The sequence below is a fragment of the Barbatula barbatula genome (genome assembly GCF_947034865.1).
Source record: "Barbatula barbatula genome assembly, chromosome: 15".
NCBI classification, from domain to species: domain Eukaryota; kingdom Metazoa; phylum Chordata; class Actinopteri; order Cypriniformes; family Nemacheilidae; genus Barbatula; species Barbatula barbatula.
The window spans coordinates 8,462,922-8,486,115 of record NC_136778.1 but is presented as its reverse complement, the minus strand read 5'-3'; the positions used below and the strand labels follow the sequence as shown (position 1 = coordinate 8,486,115).

The window sequence follows — 23,194 nt, the reverse complement described above, 5'->3', positions numbered from 1 at the left end:
TATCAGATAAGCCAAGCAGGCTGAATGTGTGCTTAAAATCTATTACTGGTCTCTAGCAAAATAATATTTCCATTAAAACCGGATGTAAAGTGAAGGACGATTTAGAAAGCAGCAATACAGACTGGATTATGAAATTATTTAATATCTTGTGACTCTTTTCCTATTAGAGCACTTTAGCTTCATTGAAAAGATTCAGTTCATGAGAACAGAATTCTACAGTTAGTTTTTTCCCCAGTGTATTTGCATGAGTAAATAATGGCAGCCCTGTAATTTGGGATGAATAAGCCTTTATTCATTAAACAGAAAGTAATGAGGGTAATACAGGCACATAATTAAGTATCGCTTCTTCCTGTGATTAAGTGAAATATAATCTGTTTAAAATATTCATTGAAAATAATCTACTGCACAATGGTAAGTGTTCATATGTTTACACCATAGCGTTGCGGAATGTCATGTCATGATACCGAAAAGCATCATTCAGTGAACACCATTTTTTGTGCCTCGGATCCTTGAGGCACTACGTTTAACAAAAGGATGGGATTACAGGGGAAGAGATCATTCTATACCAGTAACTGATATGTGGTTTTTCCTGCTTCAGAGAATGTCATGGGGCCTAGACAATTCATTATTTTTACTTTAGCCCAATTTATTTCACTGCACCAGGTATTTTTTATTAACAATATTGTCTTTAACAAACCCCAGGTGACAGCACAGTCTAATAATACAGATTCCGTGTTGTTAATTCTGTACCCAGAACCAAGGACTATCTAGAAAGGATTCAAACATGTTCATTTTCATTAGAAACACTTACTGTCCCAGAAAGCAACAAAAAGCAGGCGCTCAGTACTTTCCTCAAATGAACGATAATACTCATATTAACAACCATTTGCATTTTGCACAAAGGGTTCTGCTTAGATGAAATAAATCAGTTAAAAATACATCTGCACTTAAGTCATTTTTAGCGTTAGAACTCCAACCACGCCCAAGCATTCTAGAGGGGTGTGTCCATTGCGATGAGACATTCCTCTCACTTGTTCTAATTCGCGTAAATCCCATGGCCTCAGAGTGGACCTCCTTCAACCCCGCCTAGTTGATCAACTATTGGTCAACCGACCGTAGCTACGCGTAGGAGGGACGCCGCATCTGAACGCTGATTAGACATGTGTTTGGGAGACCACGCCCCCTCCTTGAGTTCGGTTGAGGACGTGAAGTCGAATCTTTTCTCCCTCCAACCTAAAGCGGATATAGCCTTTGCCGTGTATCTGATTGGTACAGCTCTTCAAGGTGGGAAAAACCTTCTCTTATTTTGCTGTATTTTATTATTTCACACTCCAGTTATGTAAAGAACAGAATGATGTTTGGTTTTACTTTGGCTGTCGGGTTAAAGTAAAAGCCCTGTCAGGAGGGAGTCATTATCTGACAAAAGCTAACGTTAACCTTATCAAGTGCACGCGCTACCAGGTGAAGTTGATAATATTTGCGATTGGGATGCAACAATCGCGTATTTATTAAGAATGTAACGCATTATTCATGATAGAAACACGATTCGCGAACAGCTGGTGATGTTTACAGACAGTGTTTTTGTGAATTGTGGGTCTAGAAGTAGCAGGTTAGCCATTGGCTGGTTTATGGACAGTATTGTAATAGACATGCGTGAGTAACTAACGTTAGATCAGTTGAAAGTGAATATTTTATTTGATGCTAAACATATATTCTCTTTATTTTGTGTGATACGCAACGATATTTATAGCAGCCAGTGCGTCGTTTTTGTGTAAAATGTCATCTTTTTCGTAAACTGTAATTTTTTTTGACTGACATTGAACAATTCAAACTGCCTGATTCGCATCATCTGTCATTGCATTCTTGGTTTTACAACCTCAGGTGTTCGTAGACTACCTCAGCCCTTACTGCGTCGCCCAGCAAGCCTCTCCTCTTCCCCTGTACACACATTCTGTTCTCACTCCCCTCTTTGTCGGACTCGCCATTTCCCAGCGTTGAAACGCTTTTATCGTGTCATTAAATCATGGATAAGACGGAGCTTATTCAGCAAGCCAAGCTGGCAGAGCAGGCGGAGCGCTATGATGACATGGCCGCGTCTATGAAGCTGGTGACGGAGCATGGAGCAGAGCTCACCAACGAGGAGAGAAACCTGCTCTCTGTCGCCTACAAGAACGTGGTCGGGGCACGGAGGTCGGCATGGAGGGTCATCTCGAGTATTGAACAGAAGACCGATGGCAACGAGAAAAAGCTTCAGATGGTGAAGGAATACAGAGGGAAAGTGGAGGGTGAATTACGCGATATTTGCAACGACGTGCTGGTAAGTTGACGGTGAAAGAAAGTATGTACTTCTATAGTGATGATACCCTCTACTGACAACATACTGGTTAGGTTCCGTCCAAATACCCCCACTTGAGGTCTTTGCACTTGACTACTTTCATGACGTATTTCCTGTGTTTGTGGGCGTGAAGATCCCAAGTGGGCATTTTTCTAATTCGTTGGGATGCACTTAACCAGAAGAAACATGTAAGGTTAATTAATGTGGTGTTTCTAATTATGTGAAAGAAGCAGTTTTACAAAATGCATAACGAAAATAATAAGTTTTCATTTAACAATAAATTGTGCAACACTACGTTTTACTTTAAAATGATTTGTTTACCAAATATAAATATATAATCTTAAAAAATAGTTGTATAACTTGCACTGGAAGCTTGTGAGATCCGGGCAAAAAGTCTCATGATATATCCAGAACGTGATGCATGATGGGATACACTTATCCCTGAATACCGCTCGGAAGCGGTATTCAAGATGGTGTGTGTTAAGGGCACCGCACTTTGGCGCTTTTAGGACATTGGTCAGACTTGTGCTTTTACTTCCAGTCACGTGCATGCGCTCTGATGTGGCTAAGACCGCAATTGGGGGTATTTGGACGCACCCTAACTATACTCTGTACTCTTGAGTATGTATTGTGCTATACTTTGTAGAATTTATATGACTGTATTCTGACTATGCACAATATTATTGTATGTACTGATACATATTCTATACAGGCTGTAGTAGTAAATACTATTCTGACAATATACTAACTGCACTACCTGCTCTGTACACTGTCTAGATTTCATAGTACTATATACTGACCATTCTCAATATGACTGTTTGTACTGACTACATTCTTTTCTGGGTAAATATTGGGTATATCTTACCTGGCAATATATTACGTATAGGGAATACCGCCTCTGAATATACTCAATCTGCTCACTATATTCAATACTGGCTTTATACTTCTATAATCTAGACTGCTGCTAGCCTATAAAGTGGCCAATCTATATGGTTATTTCATATACTGGCTATGCTTAATATGCAACTTACTCTTCTCGAAGTGGCTGCGGTGGCATATAGCTGCAGTACTTGGATTGAAAAAACACCACATACAGTGTTCCAGTGTAAAGTTTGGCACCTCATCCCTGTCCTCTTGTTGAAAGAGACTCTTGTGGGATCATTAGACAATTGATTCCTAGTGCAGCGGTGCTGAGAGAGACAACCAAGCCTTCAGCTTCCCACATTCGATATGTATTGCAGGCAGAAGTACAGCCTCTCTCTCTCTCTCTCCTCCCACAGGCAGCGACGGTTGGGTTCTGTGTCATCAGTATTGGATTCCCACTGTCACTCCCCTAATAGCCCAGTCATCTTTTTGTCATGCTTATCAAACTTGCCGAAATGGTGCTGCAGCAAAGACAAGACAATTCATGCCTAGTGTTAAAAAAAGATGCAATGAATGAGCGCATTTGGAAGTCAAGCTGGGATTAATATCGCAAATTGTCAGTGAACCCATCTTTAAATAAACTGTAGTTCTGTAGCTCTGTCATAACCATATCAAAGGGATTCGTTTTACGTTTTATTTACAAAATAAGATGTTAGGAAGAGTACCCGAGCTGTTCTTTGCTGAATGATTAAGGAATTTAGAATGCAATGCTATAAAAAGTGCCATATTCAAGTCTTCAAAAGGGCAATTCCAGCATTATGGATGTGACATTTATTATTTATGTAATTTATGATGTCTGGGTGAACTATAGCTTAAATTTTTCTTTAGATTCATTCCTCATGTCTAATGAAAGGCAGCTTGTCTTGTGCCACAGAAAGAAAATGATTTATAATATAATAAATTGGTTAGAAACAAGTGTCCTCGACTACTAAAAATAGCAGTCAACAGTGCATTGTCTTGCTGTTAACGTTCTCTTACAGCTGATTGTTGTAGTGTGCTGTTCTTAAATAGGAACAGTTTGAGGATCTTATCCTTTGTGGAGGCGTATCCTTAACATGAGGGGCCCATCCTGAGTGGGGAGAGTACATATAGTGTTGCAAGAGGCGACAGGAAATGGATGTGCACATAATCTCACTCACCGTTTTCTCAGCATCTTAATGCTGAAGAAAAAGAGAGGAAGGGCATTAAAAGAGCTGGTTTCCTGTCAAACGAGAAAAGGCCAGTTTGTGAAGAATAGAAGGTCAGGGGCCACTGACACATGGGGAGGTTATCCCTTCAGGTTAGATATTAAGGGCATGTCTCTCAAGCCTGTCAGATATGTGACTTCTACACAGAGGTTTGTAGAGCGCTTCTATGGTAGGGATTTGGTTTTAAATGCAGAAAAGCAGGTGAGGTTGCACGATTATAATTTTGCTTAACTCTTTACAGGGATGCAGGGTTAAAGATCAAATAATTTTTGGATGCTCTACTGAGAGAAATCCTCAGAGAAGTCTTCAGAGGTGTATAAAATAACTTTCATAATGAAGCATTATGTTTTTTCCGATGAGATTCCTGCAATAAGCAATTTGGTTGTCCATACCTAAGACACAAAAAAGGGGCGGGACACAACAATCGATCACAAAAACAGCCAATCAGAACCGGTTTTTGTCTGTCCACGCAGCCTCTCGCACTGCAGCTATTCTCATGACTTCAGTGATGCCTCACTGGATGCTATACTAAAATTTCAGAATCTAAACGCATAAAATCAAATGTATATAGCCTGTCATCATGCATGTTTTGCAATTCATATTTATGAGGTGCAGAATTTACATGGAATGAGATCGTTGTGTCAGCCGCGGCTGGTTAGGACAAAACCCCTTAACATGGAAATTATAACTTTTATCTTGTCACAGCATTGTGTCACGTTTGGTTAGAATGAGCTTTTTCTATCTACATACACCGCAGGTGCCCTTGCATGGAATTTGCCATGTTGTTTCTACAGTAGCCCTGAACGGAAAAACTGCTGGATCCATGTTTTCTTGAGATATTTTCATTTTAGATGTTACAACTGTGCTTATCATCAGCGAGAGGAATATGTCATTGTGCTTTTCTGACACTTGGCCTTTAATTGTAGTTAAAGCAGCGGACATTGAACACTGATATTAAGAGAATATGCATTAGGGGATAGTGGCAGTGCATTCGTTTCTTTGGAGGCCCTGTAGAACATTCCCATAAATGCTGAGATGATTGCATAACATCTGATAATATGGTTTTCTGCATAAAACTGTGCATTAAGTAAATGGGAACCTTATGAGATGGCACAAGCCCTTCGTTTATCTAAAATGATTTGGAGAATAGTAAATGAGACCGTTTCTCATTGAGATTTCAGTGGCATGCACTGTTGTGTTGCTGTGGTCTGTTTGATTGCATGCATGTGTTTTTGTCACAGCCGCCAACCATTAAGCTGATCAACTTCCTTTTACTTCTCATGTCACAGTTTCAAAGTGCTTTGTAGTCCAGAAATATATGGTTTCTTCTCCATTGATGTTGTAACATATGTTTATAGCTTATGCTGAGTATCTTGTTCTTTTAATATTTAGCCACATATCCTTGTCTGTATCATGCAGTACACAGGCTTGTTGTCTGTTTCTCTATCCTGGTGGATCTGTTAAATTCAGGCGTCAGGTGAAGCACATGTGATGTGCACTTGCAGGGTTATCTGTGGCCAGGAGTGCCCTGGCTGCCCTCTTTGGATTAAACCAAGTTATGTCAGCCCTGGTCTTCTCTTTCTCCTTTTCTCTGTCTTTTTACACCGTAGAGAAACATCTAAAGGGCTGGGTTGTCACACAGGAAGTCTGCACTCTTCTCTGGGTTTCGCTTGTTTATGTGCATTTGCATTGTTAGTCTAATAGAGCCCCATTCATCCACCAACGACCAAAATGTGGTCAACGGGTGATAATGCAGAATGTCAGTTTACAGTTTTACACATGTACAATAGATTATTTTTACAATCCTATGCTGGTGCCTTTACAACCTTTATAAATTGCTTGTGTTATACAAGGATTGTTTAAAGAAGATTAATACAACTAGCTCTTTCACTCTCTCTTTTTTGCACTCTTCTCCACCTTAAGGGACTTCTGGGCAAATATTTGATTGAGAACTCTACAAACGCAGAGAGCAAAGTCTTCTATTTAAAGATGAAGGGTGACTACTTCAGATATCTTGCAGAGGTTGCCTCAGGAGATGCCTGGAAGGGTAAGTGTCTTACTGCATATCTGTTTCGGGTAAAGGGTTATGTGTGTGTGACGTGTATGTGTGTGTGCGCACATGTTCGTTTCTTTTCTCAGTAATGTTGTCTTTGTTACTTCACATATTTTCCCCAGAAATTTGCCATCCCAGGCATGCGATGTGAATTATGTTTGCACTTGTTTGTAAGACCATGTCAGTGTCACATTTTGTTCTTTGCTTATGTCTGTGGAGTTAAAACAGATTCAGCACGAATGATTTTGGAGTCTGAATTTGGTTGCATTATTTAGATTTAAGGAACTCAAACTCAAAGAGAGTATTTAGATGGCCTGGGCGTCTTTAACCCTTTATTGAGTTTGCAGCCTGTCTTTCTGGGTGATGATCTTATGGGGCCTTATTCCCCCTCTGGCTGCTTGCTTAGAATAAAACAGGAAGGCCCAGTGTATTTTATGGCTTGGTGCAGTGTTCACAAAAGTCAAGTGCGAGGGACTAACACTTGACATTTAGTCAAAAATTCTTAATTTAATTTATGTCTTAATCTAAATGTCTGCTGTTATGCACACAAAAAAAATGTAATGTCCAAGTTACATCTTACTTGCCTTATTTATTACATTTAAGTGCCACTTCGTTATTATAGGTCTAATATCCAAATCCATCACAACTTATTGTTGCTAGTTATCATTTCTGCATTGTGCTCTCTTAATACATGTCTTATCTTAAAAATATTGCATCATGATATGACTTCAAAAACGTTTTGTGTCCACGCACAGAAACGATAGCCAACTCTCAAAGTGCTTATCAAGATGCGTTTGACATCAGTAAGAAGGAGATGCAGCCCACGCACCCCATCCGTCTGGGACTGGCTCTCAACTTTTCTGTCTTCTACTATGAGATCCTCAACACTCCTGAGCAGGCTTGTTCTCTGGCCAAAAATGTGGGTTTTCTAGATGACACTTCCACTGTGTTGCGGATCATTGGTGCTCACAGAGTTCATTACTTTAATTACTGTAAACATTTCTATGTTTGATATTAAACCTTATGCCATTTTCTCATTCAACATGAGTTTTGCTTGTGTAATATGCTCCTTATTAGAGAATTCACTTGCAGTCTGAAAAATGGAAGATATGGTAAAGGGAAATCATATTTTTTGGGGAAATTGAAGCTGGTTTTGGTTTAATTTTTAAATCTAATTAAAGGGATAGATCACCCAAAGATGATGTCATGAATTAGTCACTCTCCATTTGTTCCAAGCCTGTATACATTTCTTTTTTTTTGGTTGTACACATAGAAGGATATTTGGAAGAATGCTTGTAACCAAACAGCTCTTGGACCCCATAGTAGGAAACATTGCAATGGTAGACAAAATTGCTCCAGAACTGTTTGTTACAGTCCTACAATCTTTAATTTAATATTTTTTTCTGTTGAACACAAAGATATTTTGAAGTAATTTTTCCTACTATGGTTATTAGTATTGGTCCGAGATCTGTTTGGTTATAAGCATTCTTCCAAATATATTTCTCTGGGTTCATTAGACTCAATTAGACCAAATTCATACAGATTTGTAACTCGAAGGTGTGTAAATGATCACAGAATTTTTATTTTTGGGTGAACTATCCCTTTAAATCATGTTGTTACCTTGATAAATTTTAGGCTCAAACATCTTTGAAAATTTGCACCTCGAGCTTTAAAGTTTGCTTGCCAGAAGGTTCAGTGTTGTGGTTTCCTCGCACATCTTCACGTGCCTTTAACTCATTGTGCGCATTTTCTTGTAGGCCTTTGATGAAGCCATTGCAGAGCTAGATACATTGAATGAAGACTCATACAAAGACAGCACACTTATCATGCAGCTGCTTCGAGATAACCTCACAGTGAGTTTCAAACAGAGCCATACTCGACTACAAAAGATTACTTGCAACCTTTATGATTTAACATTTATGTTTAAAATAACCAAAGTTGAAGCATGCCACCTTTTCTCATTTTTCCCATTAGTTATGGACCTCTGAAAACACCGCAGATGAGGGTGAAGGTGGAGATGGAGGTGAAAACTAAGCCTACATATTCTCCTAACATATTAAAGTAAAACAATCCTGGAAAACGACAACTTTTTACACTTCTTCATTCCTTATTGTGTCACTCATGATTATTCTAGCCATGTAAGCCCATGATCATACCAATGAGCTGTGAATGTGGAAATTCGGTTACTTTTTTTACCACCTGGATTGTGGTTGCAATGAAAGTGAATATTAAGTTCCTTGGTTATGTGGTTTCTCCTTAAGCCTTCTTTATGTGCAGTGTCTGCTGTAGAAAAGTATTAGCCTTACATAAAATCAATTGTCCTTTGATTGTGACAAAGCCACTAGCGTGTTATTCCAGTAAGTATAAGCATTGGAAGTGTCAGTCATAAAATGCAAAGCATTTCACCTCAAGCATGGCTAGATCTTTGCTTGCTATATCACCTGCCATCTCTCTAGGGAGATCGACATACACCTGACAGAGATAATGTCTTGTGGAATTGTCATAGTTTTGGCTTGAAACGCCTTTTTCGCTTTACTATTGATTGCAGGAACGCTGTTCTCTGATGCACCAAGTCAGCACGCATTGCACGGCCAAGTATGCACTTTTCATAGACTATAGAATCATGTCTTTAAGGTCACAAAACCACCCTGCCTGGTTGTGGTTTTCAGGTACCTTGCAAAGGCTCAAAGACAAAATATTTAAAACCATGCATGCCCATATTTTAAAATACACTGGAATATGAACTAATATTACATACCTTTGGTTTAGTACCTTTCGTTGCAGGTTTATGCACATGTTGAGAGGATGTTTGATTTGTCAAGCGATGTCAGTAGTTATACTGTTGTGTTTTTGCAAAGCATTGACTGTTGTCACCTTAATCCCCCCAAGCCTTGTGAAAATGTGTTAACCTTACATACCAGCTATGTAACCTGAATTAAAATGATCATTTTATAAGTCATACATCTTTGTGTGTAATTTCATTGTTTTCTCTGAATGTTACAAATATTTTTATTACAAATTTTTGATTTTGTGATGTGATTGTTTTGTTCTGTAAAGGCAAATAACACAACGCAACAAACTATTAATAGAAATCGCATATATTTTTTTAACGATTAGGGCGTTTGCGGCACCCATTAACCATATTTGGCAAAAATGAATACTATATATATATATATATATATAAACATTAACATAACTAGATCAACTTTGGTTAGTTACAACGCCATAAATAAAAATACAAATTTGCTTGTTCATTTATGTAAATAAACCTTAAAACGCCGGGCTGAAGTTTGAGGTAAGAGTTTATAAATAGAGTCCGGATAAGACCGAGGCTGCGTTTCAAAACCTAGTCAGCAACCTACGTAGTCATGCGCTCGCGCCCCTTTTGAAGTTCAAAATACTATTTCCACAGTCAGCTCAGTATCTTTTGGGTCATACCTCGAAAGTTCATCATTTGAGGCAACAGATACCGCGGACAAGCCTAAATCCACACGCGAGAATTGGTTTGATTTCGCCCTAAACATGATCCGTAGATAGTTACGTTAAATGGAATTCCCCGGGTTTCGTCGACTCGCGCGCAGTGAATCTGAACATACATTAAACACTTCCGGGTGTTTGACTACAATAAGATTTCGACATGGATTGTTTTTGAGTTCCTTAAAGCTCGTATAAAGTACTCGTATTTTATTCCTATTTATTCACTTCATTGAAACGTCATCGCTTTGTTTTATCCAGCCAGCTGTGCGCGTGTAGATTTGGTCGGTCACGTCCAGATGTTGATCTCAATCAGATTGGTAATCCATAGGATTACACTGTGTGTCGTATGAAGTACTGTATAGTGTTCGCCATGAAACGCATTTTTTTCTTTTTGGCGTCTTTACTTTTGACGGAGTGTTCAAGGAGAAACATTAGGGATGTCCTGGACGACGAGTACGGTGAGTTATTCTGCAGTCACTGTACAGTAATGGGAATACTTAGAAAACATTAAAGGGACGTTTAAATAAAACCATTATATCGTTTCAATGAAATCACCAGAACCGATGTCTGCTTTTTAAACACGTTACTGTATTTCAGCTATCGAAAGTTTCCCTTGTTGATGTACAGTAGAGATGAGCCAAGCTCAACCTCAAGCAACATTACTATTGCTGACAGTTACAGTACTATTTGCAGTTATTCATAGTTGTTTGTTTTGAAGTTAAAAAGATACTTCTTTAATAAGTTTTAAGATCTTCATCTAGTTTTTTGTGGTGGCCAAAAACTAAGTCACCACAGTTTAATTATATGATTTTTTGGGTGACAACTATTTACTGTGCTAGTGTTTAACTTATGGTCACAAGCTTGTTGGGATAGTTCAAACAAAAATATAAAAGTTCTGTCATCATTTACTCGCTTTCTTGTCATTTCAGACCTGCATGACCTTCTGGAGAACACAAAAGAAGAAATTTTGAAGAATGTTGATAACTGAACAGCGACGGAACCCATTGCTTTTGTGTCCATACAATAGAAGTGAATGGGTACCACTGTTGTTTGGTTACAAACATTCTTCAAAATATCATTTTTTGTGCTCTACAGACGAAAGAAAGTCATACAGGTTTGAAAAAACAAGAGGGTGAGTAAATTATGACGAAATTTTCATTTTTGGGTGAACTGTCACTTTAAGGAGTTCACTACAAAATGAAAATAACAGAATAATAAATGTGTTAAATGCATACATATGTCTGTCACTTTGGATAACATCATTTGAAGCATCGCGTGTAAATGATGACAGAATTTTCAGTTGTTGGCTTTCCATTTTTCAGACCAGCTCAGCTCAATGCTGTCAGATTTCGATGTTCTTCAGCTGTCCAGTCTTCAAAAACATCCAGTTCGCAAGAGAGACGTCCAGTCCCACACACACGCAGAGAGGCTTCTTAGTTTTACTGCATTACACAGGTGAATACTCATAACCTGATTTAATGTGTCATTGTGATATCCTGCAAAGGAGTCCATTACAGTCTACAGTTGTCAAAGCGCCCGGTCCTCAGCAAGATTACCGGTCAGTCATTTAATAAACCTGGCTATTTATTTTGCAGGCATTTCAAATTGTATCTGACAACCAACACAGACCTTTTCACCCACGACTTTAATGCCGTGGTGATAGGAGAGGATGGCGCAAAGGAGATGTATGAGGTCCAAAGAGAAAACTTCTTCACTGGTCACGTCGTCGGTAACTACACCTGTACTTCTTTTAAAGTTGAAAAAAGGTTATTATGGAAATAGTTTTTGGTGTTATTGTTTTTTAGTTCAGGATAACTAAATATTACATACATTACAAATTAATGCCAGTATAAAATATTGTTATTTAAAAAAATAAACAATTAACCAATGGGCCATTAACAAATTAAAGAATTAGTTCACCCCAAAAATGAAACATGTATATAAGGCTTCCTTCCTCTGTTGAACACAAATGAATAATTTTATATAAAAAATGCTGTCATTCTTTCTTCTTATAAGGTCCAAAAGCACATACATCCATCATTGTAGTAATCTGAATGATTTAGTGGGTTAATAAAAGTGAACAACACGTTTATATACAGAATAAATGTATATAAGCGTATATTACTAATAATGAACCATTGATAAAATGACACTTATTCACATGGTTTGTCCTCCATTTCTAGGAGAGCTGAATTCTCGCGTACAGGCACATATCAGTGCCAATGATTTCTCTGCTCATATTCTCACTGACGAAGCTGAATACAACATTGAGGTAATATAAATCACCACAATCTGCTATATCTACTGATATACATTATGCCACTCAATAATAAAACTACAATCATTGTGTACCTATTCACAGCCACTGTGGAGGTTCACTGAAGACCCTCGGGATGGGCGGCTGCTTGTTTATCGTTCAAAGGACATTAGGAACGTGACCCGGCTGGCAGCTCCTAAAGTATGTGGTTACATCAACACAGAAGCCAACGAGATGATGCCAGAGAGTGTGCGGGGAGCCACAGCATTAGATGAAGATGATGAGGATGGTAAGTCTTATTAGGAAATGATTTTATGATGCATATGGTAGTCTTATGAGTGACACCCCATTTTGAGCCCTTGAAAGGATGTACTGTATTTGGTCTACAGTAAACACTTTCCAAACTTTAAGCTGGTGCACTGTGAGACACTGCTTTATTTAGTAACCAATGTGTAATGTCTGTCTCTCGCATTCTCACACTTAGTCTGTTTTGTTGTTATATCCCCTTTACAGAGCACATGAGAGAGAGAAGGCAAACCCAGGACCACAGCAAAAATACTTGTCCTCTGCTGCTTGTGGCAGACTATCGCTTTTTCAGCCACATTGGCCGTGAGGAGGAGAGTACCACCCTTAACTACCTGGTATTCACACTAGGCATTATTCAGAAATTTGCTTGCCTTGACAAATAGGAAAGGAAAAATTGTTTTAATGACTTAATGGTTTTCCATTTAGTAAATTCATTTTTGGGTTTTAGATTGAGCTGATTGATCGTGTAGACGACATTTACCGCAACACATCATGGGATGAGAAATATAAAGGTTATGGAGTTCAGATTCAACAGGTAATTTTGGTTCTTTGGTGCCTTAAAGTGTTAGTTCAACCAAAAATGAAAGTTCTGTCATCATTCACTCACCCTCTTATCATTCCATCTTTATGATTGTATGTCTTTCTTCCGCAAAACACAAAGAAAGATATTTTGAGTAATGTTGTTAACCCGCAACCATTGACTTGCATTGCATTTTTGTCCATACAATAGAAGTGAATTGGTGCCGGCACTGTTCGGTTACCAACAGTCTTGGAGATATATTTTTTTGTGTTCTCCGAGAGAAAGTCTTAGATGTTTGAAATGACAAGAGGTTGAGTAAATGATGACGGAAGTTACATGTTTGGATGAACTATCACTTTAAGAACACTAAGGAATTCCAAGAGGATGCAGTTTGATACCCAACAACATTATTTTTTTTAGATAATAATTAATAAGTCACCCACAAAAGTAAAGCCGGGAGAAGCCCACTTCAACATGAAAGGTACTCCTGTGAAGAACAAAGATGTTTGGGATGTCAAGAAATTGCTGGAGGTAGGTGAGAACTTGTGCTGCCTGTGGCCTGCTTGCTGTTAAAATAAAATTGCTTACTTACACTTACAGAGCAAACAATATTGAAAAATTGGTATTCTGTATCCATTTCAGCCCATGACCTACTTGGCAGAGAGCCTCCGGAGATGTATTATTTAGGAATAGCTTTTGCATGTAAATGTAGTAAAATGTCGTGTTTGTCTTTTCCCTGCAGCAATTCAGCATCGACATCGCAGAGGACGCATCAAAGGTTTGCTTGGCTCATCTCTTCACATACCAGGATTTTGATGAAGGCACATTAGGCCTGGCGTACGTGGCTCCATCCAAGCCTGGATTTCCTGGAGGTCTTTGCTCTGAGAGTGAGTGAAACGCCATATTTTATGAGTGTCACATCCAGATGGGTAACTTAGTCCTTAAAATTTCTAAAAGATCATACTTGTGATGTTTTTTGGTTGTATGTTTTCTAAAGAGTCCCCTTCAGGAAATGACAGCCGAGCTATATACCTGAACACTGGACTAACCAGCACCCAAAACTATGGAAAAACCATTCTAACCAAGGTAAAGTGTCATGTTTTTATTCTTTTTTAAATCCCAGAGAGTGTTGCTTTGTTGTTATGTTCGCCTGGGTTTGAATTTAGAAATGTATGTTACATCATGTAACAAAGGTGCTACCGTAATTTCTCATGAGGTCACAACGTGTCTATCTGTGTGCTCGTGATCAATTTTATGTGATAAGCTGATTTGCTTACACAGGAAGCTGATCTGGTAACCACTCACGAGCTCGGTCACAACTTTGGTGCCGTGCACGACCCGGATGACGTGCCCTACTGCGCGCCAAGAGAGGAAGAGGGAGGAAAATACGTAATGTACCCCATTGCAGTGAGCGGCGACCACTCTAACAATAAAGTACGTCCTTCTGTGATGTGTCTGTGGTTAGAATTCACCTCAGTATCATTTGTCACAATCGTTGTTTTCTGCGCTTCCCTGTAGTTGTTTTCAAACTGCAGTAAGATCTCTATAGCAAATCGACTGAGGTCCAAGGCCTCCACCTGCTTCAGAGAGAGGAACAGCAATGTGTGCGGAAACTCAAGGGTGGAGGAAGGAGAGGAATGCGATCCTGGACTTCTGCACCTAAACGATGACAACTGCTGCACAGCAACCTGCAAGCTTAAGCCCGGTGCAGTGTGCAGGTAGAGCGCCTCCTTTAGGACTTAACGAAAAATGGCATGATCAAACATGCTGAATTGAAGGGATAGTTCACCCAAAAATGAGACTTCTGTCATGAATTACTCAATCTCTAGTTGAGACCCCATTTCCTACCATAGTGGGAAAATATGACAATGGTAGTCAAAAGTGCACCAGAACCGTTTGCCGACCTACATTCTTCAAAATATCTTCTTTTGTGTTCAACAAAACAAAATAATTATAAAGTTACTGTGGTAGTCAATGGGGTCCAAGAATTGTTTGGTTACAAGCTTTCTTCCAAATATCTATCTCTGTGTTTACCAAAACAAATAAATGTATACAGATTTTGATCAACTCGAGGGTGAGTAAATGATGACAGAATAATTTATAATTTATAAGTATACTTTAATACTTCTTGGCTTACAACTACACAAATAACATACATTATGTGTTTTGATTGTTGAAATGGTGTTTAGCTTCAAATTGGGAAAAGCTCAAATTTCTTTCAAGTACCTCTTAGATTTAGGTAACTGCTTTCTCTATTTTGTTCTTGGTACTAGTGACAGAAACAGCGCCTGCTGCAAAGGCTGCCAGTTCGAGAAGCCTGGCAAGGTGTGCCAAGAGCCAATGGATGCCACATGTAAGGGCAGATCTAACTGTACAGGTGGGTCATAAGCTGACATATTACAGATACTACTAGCTATACGTTTCATTTTAATTTAAGTTTGGGGCTGTTTTGGTGATCTTAACTCTCTAGTTCTTTGTCCTCACTGGAAGTCTTTTCTTCTCTGGCTATAACAGGAATCAGTAGCGAGTGCCCTCCTCCAGAGAACCTCACTGATAAGACCATCTGTGTTGACAACGGACGATGTCTGAACGGGGAATGTATCCCATTCTGTGAGGCTGTTAAGAACCTGCAGTCTTGTGCTTGCAATGGTAAACCGACCTCCTGGTGTCATTGGTGATTTCAGACCATGCAAATGCTGTTGTTATTACAGCTTATAAACACTGTCTTGCGCTGACATGTGGTCTTCATCTCATTCTTCAGAGACGATCAGCTCTTGTCAGGTGTGCTGCAGGGATAGGAACGCTGTGTGTTCTCCGTATGTTGATAAGAGAGGTAACCTGTTGTTTCTGCGGAAAGGCAAACCCTGCACTGTGGGCTTTTGTGACGGAGCTGTGAGTTCTATACTGTGTTCATATACATGATTTTTTTGCTTGTGTACATCACAACTGTTGTGAATTATTCTAAATGTATTTTTACATCCAGGGGAAATGCATGAAACAGGTTCAGGATGTTATTGAAAGATTGTGGGATTTCATTGACAAGCTGAACATTAATACCTTTGGTGAGTTATTGATGAACACGAATATTTCAGCTCAATTGAAATCCAGTCTAAGAATTAGAATATTAAATGTGTGTGTGTGTCTGTTCTTAGGCAAGTTCTTGGCAGATAACATTGTTGGCTCAGTTGTGGTCTTCTCACTTCTTTTCTGGATTCCTCTCAGCATTCTGGTCCACTGTGTGGTGAGTCATTGCCAGTAACTTACAGTGATCTTGCACTTACAACTATAAAGAAATGTATTTTCCTGTATATACAGGAACAAAATGAAAAAGTGAAAGAAACCAAACCCAATAATGATTTGTTTTTAGGATAAGAAGCTCGACCAGCAGTATGAATTAAACACCAAGTCACTCTTCTTCCCCAGTGTAAGTACCAATCAATAAAGACTAAATGTAAAGAAAATTCATTTTATGTTGAAAAACGGATATATTGTGTATATGTTGGCACAGAACGCTGAGCTACTGAGCAGTCTTGAATCAGCTTCGGTGAGGATCTTCAAACCACCTTCTGCTTCAGCCATCTCCACCGCGCCAAGATTCCTTGCATCCGTTCCTTTGCAGACCAGCACTCCACCCGTTTCACTCTCCCAGATGGCTCCCGCGCCATTCCTGTGTCCTCTTCCCACAACAGAGACCCAGTGCATGGCCACCATCCAAGAAGATCCCAGTTACGATTCCCACCTGTATGAACAAACCCTGGGAGAGGACTTCCCTACCTCCGGCTCTGCATCACGCTCATTTGATGACCTGACTGACAACCGAGAGAATGCCATGTCTTTCAGGGGTATGAGATATCCACAGACTAACAGTAAGGAGACTGTATGTTGAGCACTTGATTGTATAGAAGGAAATGGACTCAAGGAAGGGAAATAGAAGTAAAGGAAAATGGACTCAAGAGTTATTTTATTGGGAATGCTCAAAGCTGAGCAGAACAAGCAGGGAGTTTAATGCTAACAGTTCCAGTATTGAAACTACTCTGAATGCAATGTTTTTAGAGCGCTGGAAGCAACAAAAAACACAAATTATTCAGTGACTAGTTATTATGTGGGATTTTGTTCATTTTACACTCACACAGGGTTATTATACCAGCTTTATTGTTAAAGGCTTAAGATTGGCATGAAATTAAATTTACCCCATTTATTTTCTAAATGCATGTAACTGGTCCTATTATTTATTATAAAATTAGTTTGACCTTTGTGCAGTTAAAGGTGAAGTAAGCGATTTCTGAGAAATGCTGCTGAAATTTAAAATTGATACAAATACACAGCACCACCCAAAAGAGGCACTCTTAACACTTGTAACACATAATATATTATTTGATATTATTCATTTTTATAATATAAAAAAGCATTAGAGAGATTTAATCTTAATTTTGCTATGTCACACCGAAAGACACATGTACGGTTAATTTGTGAACTACCCATATACACCTCTATTGCTGTTTGGCTACGAGAGTTGTAGTGTTTTGTGGGCCAGTCCAATTCACAAAAACACACATCTAGCAAATATTCACAAATGTATTTGTTTGTTTCTTTAAGCCAATTTAACCTAACAGTATACCACACCCACTTTTCACAATCTAAGAAACAAGTAGAAATTCGTGGAGTTTTGTCAAAAATTCATCGTTGAATACAGTTTAATATTTTATGCTGATTTGAACAACCCAGTACTGCGATGTTTACAGATCTGTTTTTCCTCAGAAAACCATAATGTTATGTGATACTGTATGTTCTGACATTCACATGTTTTGTATCCTCTATAGCAGTGGTTCTCATACTGGGAGTCCCCAAGATGGATCCAGGGGGGCCACAGATTTTGTGGCATTTTATGAAATATAGAAATTTTTGATAGATTTCAACAAAAGCATTGATGTTGTAAAACCGAATATGTATTTGTTTTAATTCAAATTCTAAATATAAGATTATAAGTCTTTATTTGGAGGTCTTCACAAAAAAGTTTGAGAACCACTGCTCTATAGACCATGATCTGGTGCTCTTTTTATTCTCTGCCAAGGACAATCACTTTAGTTTGAGGGGGATTTGATATTTAGGCTCTGAAGTAGTCTAGTTCAGCATATGAGCACTTTTATTACTGTGTTTGAGTGTAATATGAACTGTTACTTATGTGTTGTACCAGCAGGTATTGTAAGTATTGGTTGGTACATGAGGAAGTTTATAAATTCATTGTTGAAGCAAGTTGCTTAACTTAAGGGAAAAGATTTTTTATCGTATTTTTGTTGAACGTTTTATTTCTAAATAAAAGCATTGTCCTTAATATGAGATTGTGTATTTAAAATCAAGTTCAACAGGCTCAAAAACATTTTATTAAATCAACACCGATCATAAACATATTTTAAGATGTTATGCTAAACACAGAAATTGTGAAATAAAAAGACAATCATGTGTGTGACAATGATTCCAGATCTGTATCTGTGTTACATCTAAAAATAAATCTGCACCGTTTGCCTTTCGATTAATTTTAGAGATCAACCAAATACATTGAAGTGCTTCAGATATTCCAACTGCTGGTGTCTTCAGTGTGGGTAAGTGTGGTTCAGATGAGATTTCTGGAGCTTCTAAACAGAAAATGTTTCTGTAGACTTCAGCTCATCTCACATTGCAGGGTTCATCGCTTCATACAGTCTCTGCACAGCCAGCTCCACCATTTCCCTTAGAGAATCATCTTCACCGTTGGTCTCGTCATACTCCACAGTCTAAATGGTAAATACAACAGAATCACTTTTTACACAACTGTTAAAACATAGATGTGCTGGAATATCTCAAAGTGTGATACTTACTCTGGTTTCCAGGTTAACGCAGGCAGTCTTCCCATCCACGGTTATAGACAGATTGTTATCATCGCTCATGTTGACACATTCCTCTCCAAACATGTCTCTGCAGATCACAGGAGAACATTTTGAATTAAATGTAAAAATCATTACAGTTCTGCTATGGTCAGAACAGTGCAGCGAGGCTCGACTTACTGGAACATTTTCAGTATTCTGGTCAGGAAAACATTCACATCCACCTTCTTTTCTTGAGGCTGAACATCTAATATAAATGAAAGAGTTTTAATATTTGCTTGCTCTAGAAGACTAATTTATCAACCAAAAGTACAGCAACCAGGTGACCTCTGGCCATAAGTATGTCGTCAGAATGGAATGGGCGTTACCTTTCTGTGCTTTAGGATTTGATTGGACCTCCAAGACCACTGTGGTGACTGCATCAGCATACATGTCATTTAAGGGGTTGGCAAGCCACTGGTGAAAGCACAGAGATGCACAACCAAATGAAGGCACCGAATTTGCCGTATAGTTAAAATGGTACATGAATGAATCAATGCTAAAAAGGCCTTACCTCCAGCATGACCATGTTTGAATCATAAACCAGTGTGATGTTGTTAAACACCCTCAGTGTGTTTTTCTCTGCAGTCTCAATCTCCTCCACATCACCTATAACGCACACATACAGTATATATATTTTTACACAAATAAATATAAAACGCCCATATGCACATGTACACCCACCTGTCAAGTGACGTAGCTGACTCAAAAGCAGTGGAAAAGGGCCGGTGAAGGGGATGGCTTGAGTCTGTTTAATAGTGCTCATAGCAAGATCTGTGTAATCTGGATGATCAGAGTCAAGAAACGGGTCTCACGTTACACTTGCATTTATACATTTGACAGACGCTTTATCCAAAGCGACTTACAGTAAATTCAAGATATAGAATCTTTCAGTGCATGACCTTTAATCCTCAAGTGAATTAAAGGAAGCTATTAACACAGAAGCATAAATTACACAAAAGATCAAAGCTGTTTTCAACAAACACTAACTTACTGGAAAGGTCAGATGGGGAGAGGATGTGATAACTGAAGTTCTTCTTGACCAGAATGCCAGAGACCCTCTGACCCTGGGCACACTTCTTGTCCGCAAGAGAACCCATCACCTTAAAAGACCACACAAGAATAATTTATTTATTACAAAATAAATTTAGACAAATTAGATTTTATTATTGTTTCTCAAATGCTGCACATTTTTTGTAAACAAAATATATTTTATGCCAAACAACAAAACTAAATTGCAATTTTAAAACAAATTCCAAATCAATTTAAAAAATGATTATACAAAAGTATTTTTAATATAAACAAACTAAGATTTTGTCTGTGCTTTTCCTAAATTAGATTTTTTTCACTTAAGAAGTATCAGCATATCCACGTTTACCAAGCTAGCAGTAAACACAGCGGCCCCTGCTTTTCAAAACATGTTTAGCGATTAATTTAACATCTCAACTGACTTGAATCGTCATATAGTACAGTTGATTTTCAACCGGCTCACGGCGAATCGTTACATCCCTACCGAGAGATATTCTTCATATGCATTCAAATAAAGTACGTTTTATTTCTCACCTTTGCCAGTTTCTCTCCTCGGAAGTTTAGTGTGACGGCCTCTGTGTTACGAGGGTTGTGGACCTCGATGTGAACCTCGTCGTTATCCTCGTACTCTCTGATCAGCGCAGCTTTCAGACGAGCCATCTCATTCTGCTCTCCATGAACTAAAATCTAAACACCAGTAACACCAGTCATATCAGGCCCTTAACCAGAACACCTTATCTTGAGCAAATCCAATAATGCTCTGCTTTAAAGTTAAAAATGGCTGAAATAAATACTAGCACAAAATGCATTTCGCATAAGACTAAATACCACATGAGGGGGTTTCAGAGCTCGGATGAACTCGCTGGTCTGCTGGTAGTCAGTGTGAGCGGAGAACGAGATGTAGTCCACAGACATTTTCAGTGGAAGCTTCTGGCCGGACATAGTGGTGATTTCCTCTGGTTCAGACATAATATGCTACACATTCGAAGAAGACAGGTCAACTGTGCCCATAAATTCCATTTATTGGCCATTTAAAATGTATGATGTAGAGCTTTAGGCCTACCTTGGCGAGTGTTCCTTCCACACAGTAACCTGCTATGATGACACCATTCCTCTTATCGGTGCACCAGCTCTCGAAAAGTTCTCTGGAGAGCCCGCTCTGCATCATACCTGGAGATGCCATCACCACACTCGGGCCGATGTCATCAAAATGGTCCATGCTCTGAAAGAGGACACAACGTTAGATTGTGTTAGATTTATGTATTTTCTACATCACTAGTTCTTACAAATTTAAAGATGCCCACCTTTAGATTGCTGATATGCTTGAAGACAAAAGGGTTGTTAATGTTGATGGCCTTGCGAATCTTGTCATTCATGGCATTCACGTAAGTCTGGTATACAGCCATGCACTTCTTCGCCAGGGAGGAGGCATAATAAATGGGAATGTCATGGAGTTCAGGGTGATTCTGCCAATATTCATCTAAAACAAATACAGAAAAAGGTCTTCAGATTAGTTAAAGTTTAATGATGCCAACAGACAATCTCCTCATGGTTGATACTCGTGGACTTTACCAAGAATGAGCAGCAGCTCTTGGGCTCGACCCAAAGCGAACACGGGGATCAGACAGCGTCCCTCTCGGTTCACTATGTCATGGACCGTGTTACAGAAACGAGCTTCTCTCTCTTCTCTTTTCTCATGGATGTGTGTGCCATACGTTGACTCCTACAGAGAGGGAGAAATATGAAGGTGTACATAATCTGTGAAAGCGGGATTTTTATATTTTTACTAAGCTGGAGTATAAATGAAATCATGCGCTCAGACTCACTGTGATGAGAATGTCTGGTTTGACGCTGGGAATCTCAGCTGCCATTAGATGTCTGTCTTCCTGACGTGAGAAATCTCCTGTATACAGAAGCTGAAGGATGCGCGTATATAACAATATTATTGTGCGGACATGTGATGCTTACGTGGCAAAGACATTAAAATATTCTTCATTGAAGACCTCTGAACTACACCCACCTTCACTCCAGCAATCTCGATCATAAACATGGCAGCACCCAAAACATGACCTGCATGGTAGCACCAAAACTTAATGCCAGCCACCTCTTTCACTTCATGGAAGTTGATTGTCTCAATCTTATCCATGCTTTCTTCTAGATCGGTCTCTGTATACAGCATATCATCTGCTGAGATGTTGCTTTAGAAAGAGAAAACAACAGGAAAATAGTTACTTTGCTGGCTCTTTCTGACATATGCAAGATGTTATTTGAAAGGGGTTGGAAGCATATATTAGACGTACCTAACTTTCACGTAATCTGAAAGTAACCAGCGGTAGATGGCTTTGGTGGCATGGGTCATAAAAGTCCTCCCTTTGAAACTTGTCTTTTGTAAAAACCAAGGTAACGCTCCACAATGATCCAAGTGAAAACTGACAAGGGGAGAGAAGTGTGAGCAGACTTTAAAAGGCTTCAAGAATCTATCAGTCATTCAGAGAATGGGAACTCACTGGCTGATGAGGAGCAGGTCGATCTCAGCTGGGTCTATCAAATCAATGTAGGGCAATGCATCCATGCCCTCCAATCCGGGGTGGATGCCACAGTCGAGCTACAAGATATAGCATGTTAGAAAACATCCAAGATGTTCAACACAAGGAGAAAAGGCCAACCAAACGATGCTCACCATAATTTTACGTCCCTTGAACTCCAGGATAATGCATGACCTGCCCACCTCCTGACCAGCTCCTCTGTTAGACAATTACAGAGTTAATACAAAATGATATTATATTTCATAATTCTATAGAAAAACTGAACACGTATGAACATATTACTTGAGTAATTTAAGTGCTACTGAGTAACGTAAAGTTAATGTGTTTGCACACATAAATAAAGAAATAAAGGCCTAAGTAATACAGATAAACAAAACATCTCCGGGATAATGAATTAACTCACAGGGGTCTTATGAGAAGTTGATCACTCTCTTCTGCAGGCACTGGTACATCCGCTTTACGTTTCGCAGCCATGTTTGTTGTGCCTTTTACACGTAATACAGAAAAACGTTTATCATACCAGTTGATTCCTCTGATAATAAAAATCAACGTGCTGGACTACGAGCATGAAATAACAACTTCCGGTGTGACCACGCATCAAAATAAAAGTCCGTGTGGTGTGAAAAATAAAGTAGAGTCATATTTTTTGATATTACTTAT

General features: G+C 38.9%; 3 protein-coding genes across 5 annotated transcripts; 2 read left to right on the top strand and 1 right to left on the bottom strand.

Moving 5' to 3' along the window:
• The first annotated feature begins 1,328 nt into the window (after nucleotides 1-1,328).
• Nucleotides 1,329-9,466, top strand: ywhaqa (tyrosine 3-monooxygenase/tryptophan 5-monooxygenase activation protein, theta polypeptide a). Of its 3 annotated transcripts, none has more exons than XM_079474366.1 (7): nucleotides 1,334-1,461; nucleotides 1,882-2,317; nucleotides 6,370-6,493; nucleotides 7,255-7,418; nucleotides 8,257-8,352; nucleotides 8,474-8,522; nucleotides 9,048-9,466. In XM_079474366.1, exons 2-7 carry the CDS (start codon nucleotides 2,024-2,026, stop codon nucleotides 9,116-9,118), a joined length of 798 nt encoding a protein of 265 aa, XP_079330492.1. In that variant the 5' UTR covers nucleotides 1,334-1,461; nucleotides 1,882-2,023; the 3' UTR covers nucleotides 9,119-9,466. The 3 variants fall into 3 exon arrangements, with proteins under 3 accessions (XP_079330494.1, XP_079330492.1, XP_079330493.1); XM_079474367.1 differs by lacking the exon at nucleotides 1,334-1,461 and adding an exon at nucleotides 1,533-1,653; XM_079474368.1 differs by lacking the exon at nucleotides 9,048-9,466 and having other exon boundaries at nucleotides 1,329-1,501; nucleotides 8,474-8,668.
• Nucleotides 9,467-9,833: 367 nt separating this feature from the next.
• On the top strand, nucleotides 9,834-18,532 carry adam17b (ADAM metallopeptidase domain 17b). Its single transcript, XM_079474731.1, has 19 exons — nucleotides 9,834-10,434; nucleotides 11,299-11,431; nucleotides 11,572-11,705; nucleotides 12,160-12,248; nucleotides 12,339-12,522; nucleotides 12,747-12,874; nucleotides 12,988-13,074; nucleotides 13,480-13,590; nucleotides 13,802-13,946; nucleotides 14,057-14,145; nucleotides 14,341-14,493; nucleotides 14,578-14,777; nucleotides 15,333-15,436; nucleotides 15,574-15,708; nucleotides 15,821-15,951; nucleotides 16,043-16,121; nucleotides 16,212-16,300; nucleotides 16,427-16,483; nucleotides 16,568-18,532. The coding sequence occupies exons 1-19, from the start codon at nucleotides 10,323-10,325 to the stop codon at nucleotides 16,943-16,945; spliced, it is 2,538 nt and encodes an 845-aa protein (XP_079330857.1). The 5' UTR covers nucleotides 9,834-10,322; the 3' UTR covers nucleotides 16,946-18,532.
• On the bottom strand, nucleotides 18,356-23,148 carry cpsf3 (cleavage and polyadenylation specific factor 3). Its single transcript, XM_079474732.1, has 18 exons — nucleotides 22,938-23,148; nucleotides 22,669-22,732; nucleotides 22,496-22,593; nucleotides 22,289-22,417; nucleotides 22,009-22,186; nucleotides 21,815-21,904; nucleotides 21,561-21,711; nucleotides 21,293-21,468; nucleotides 21,052-21,210; nucleotides 20,817-20,963; nucleotides 20,523-20,675; nucleotides 19,954-20,062; nucleotides 19,644-19,742; nucleotides 19,474-19,568; nucleotides 19,289-19,376; nucleotides 19,101-19,167; nucleotides 18,915-19,011; nucleotides 18,356-18,830 (listed from the first exon to the last, which is right to left on the bottom strand). The coding sequence occupies exons 1-18, from the start codon at nucleotides 23,006-23,008 to the stop codon at nucleotides 18,729-18,731; spliced, it is 2,073 nt and encodes a 690-aa protein (XP_079330858.1). The 5' UTR covers nucleotides 23,009-23,148; the 3' UTR covers nucleotides 18,356-18,728.
• Nucleotides 23,149-23,194: the final 46 nt, after the last annotated feature.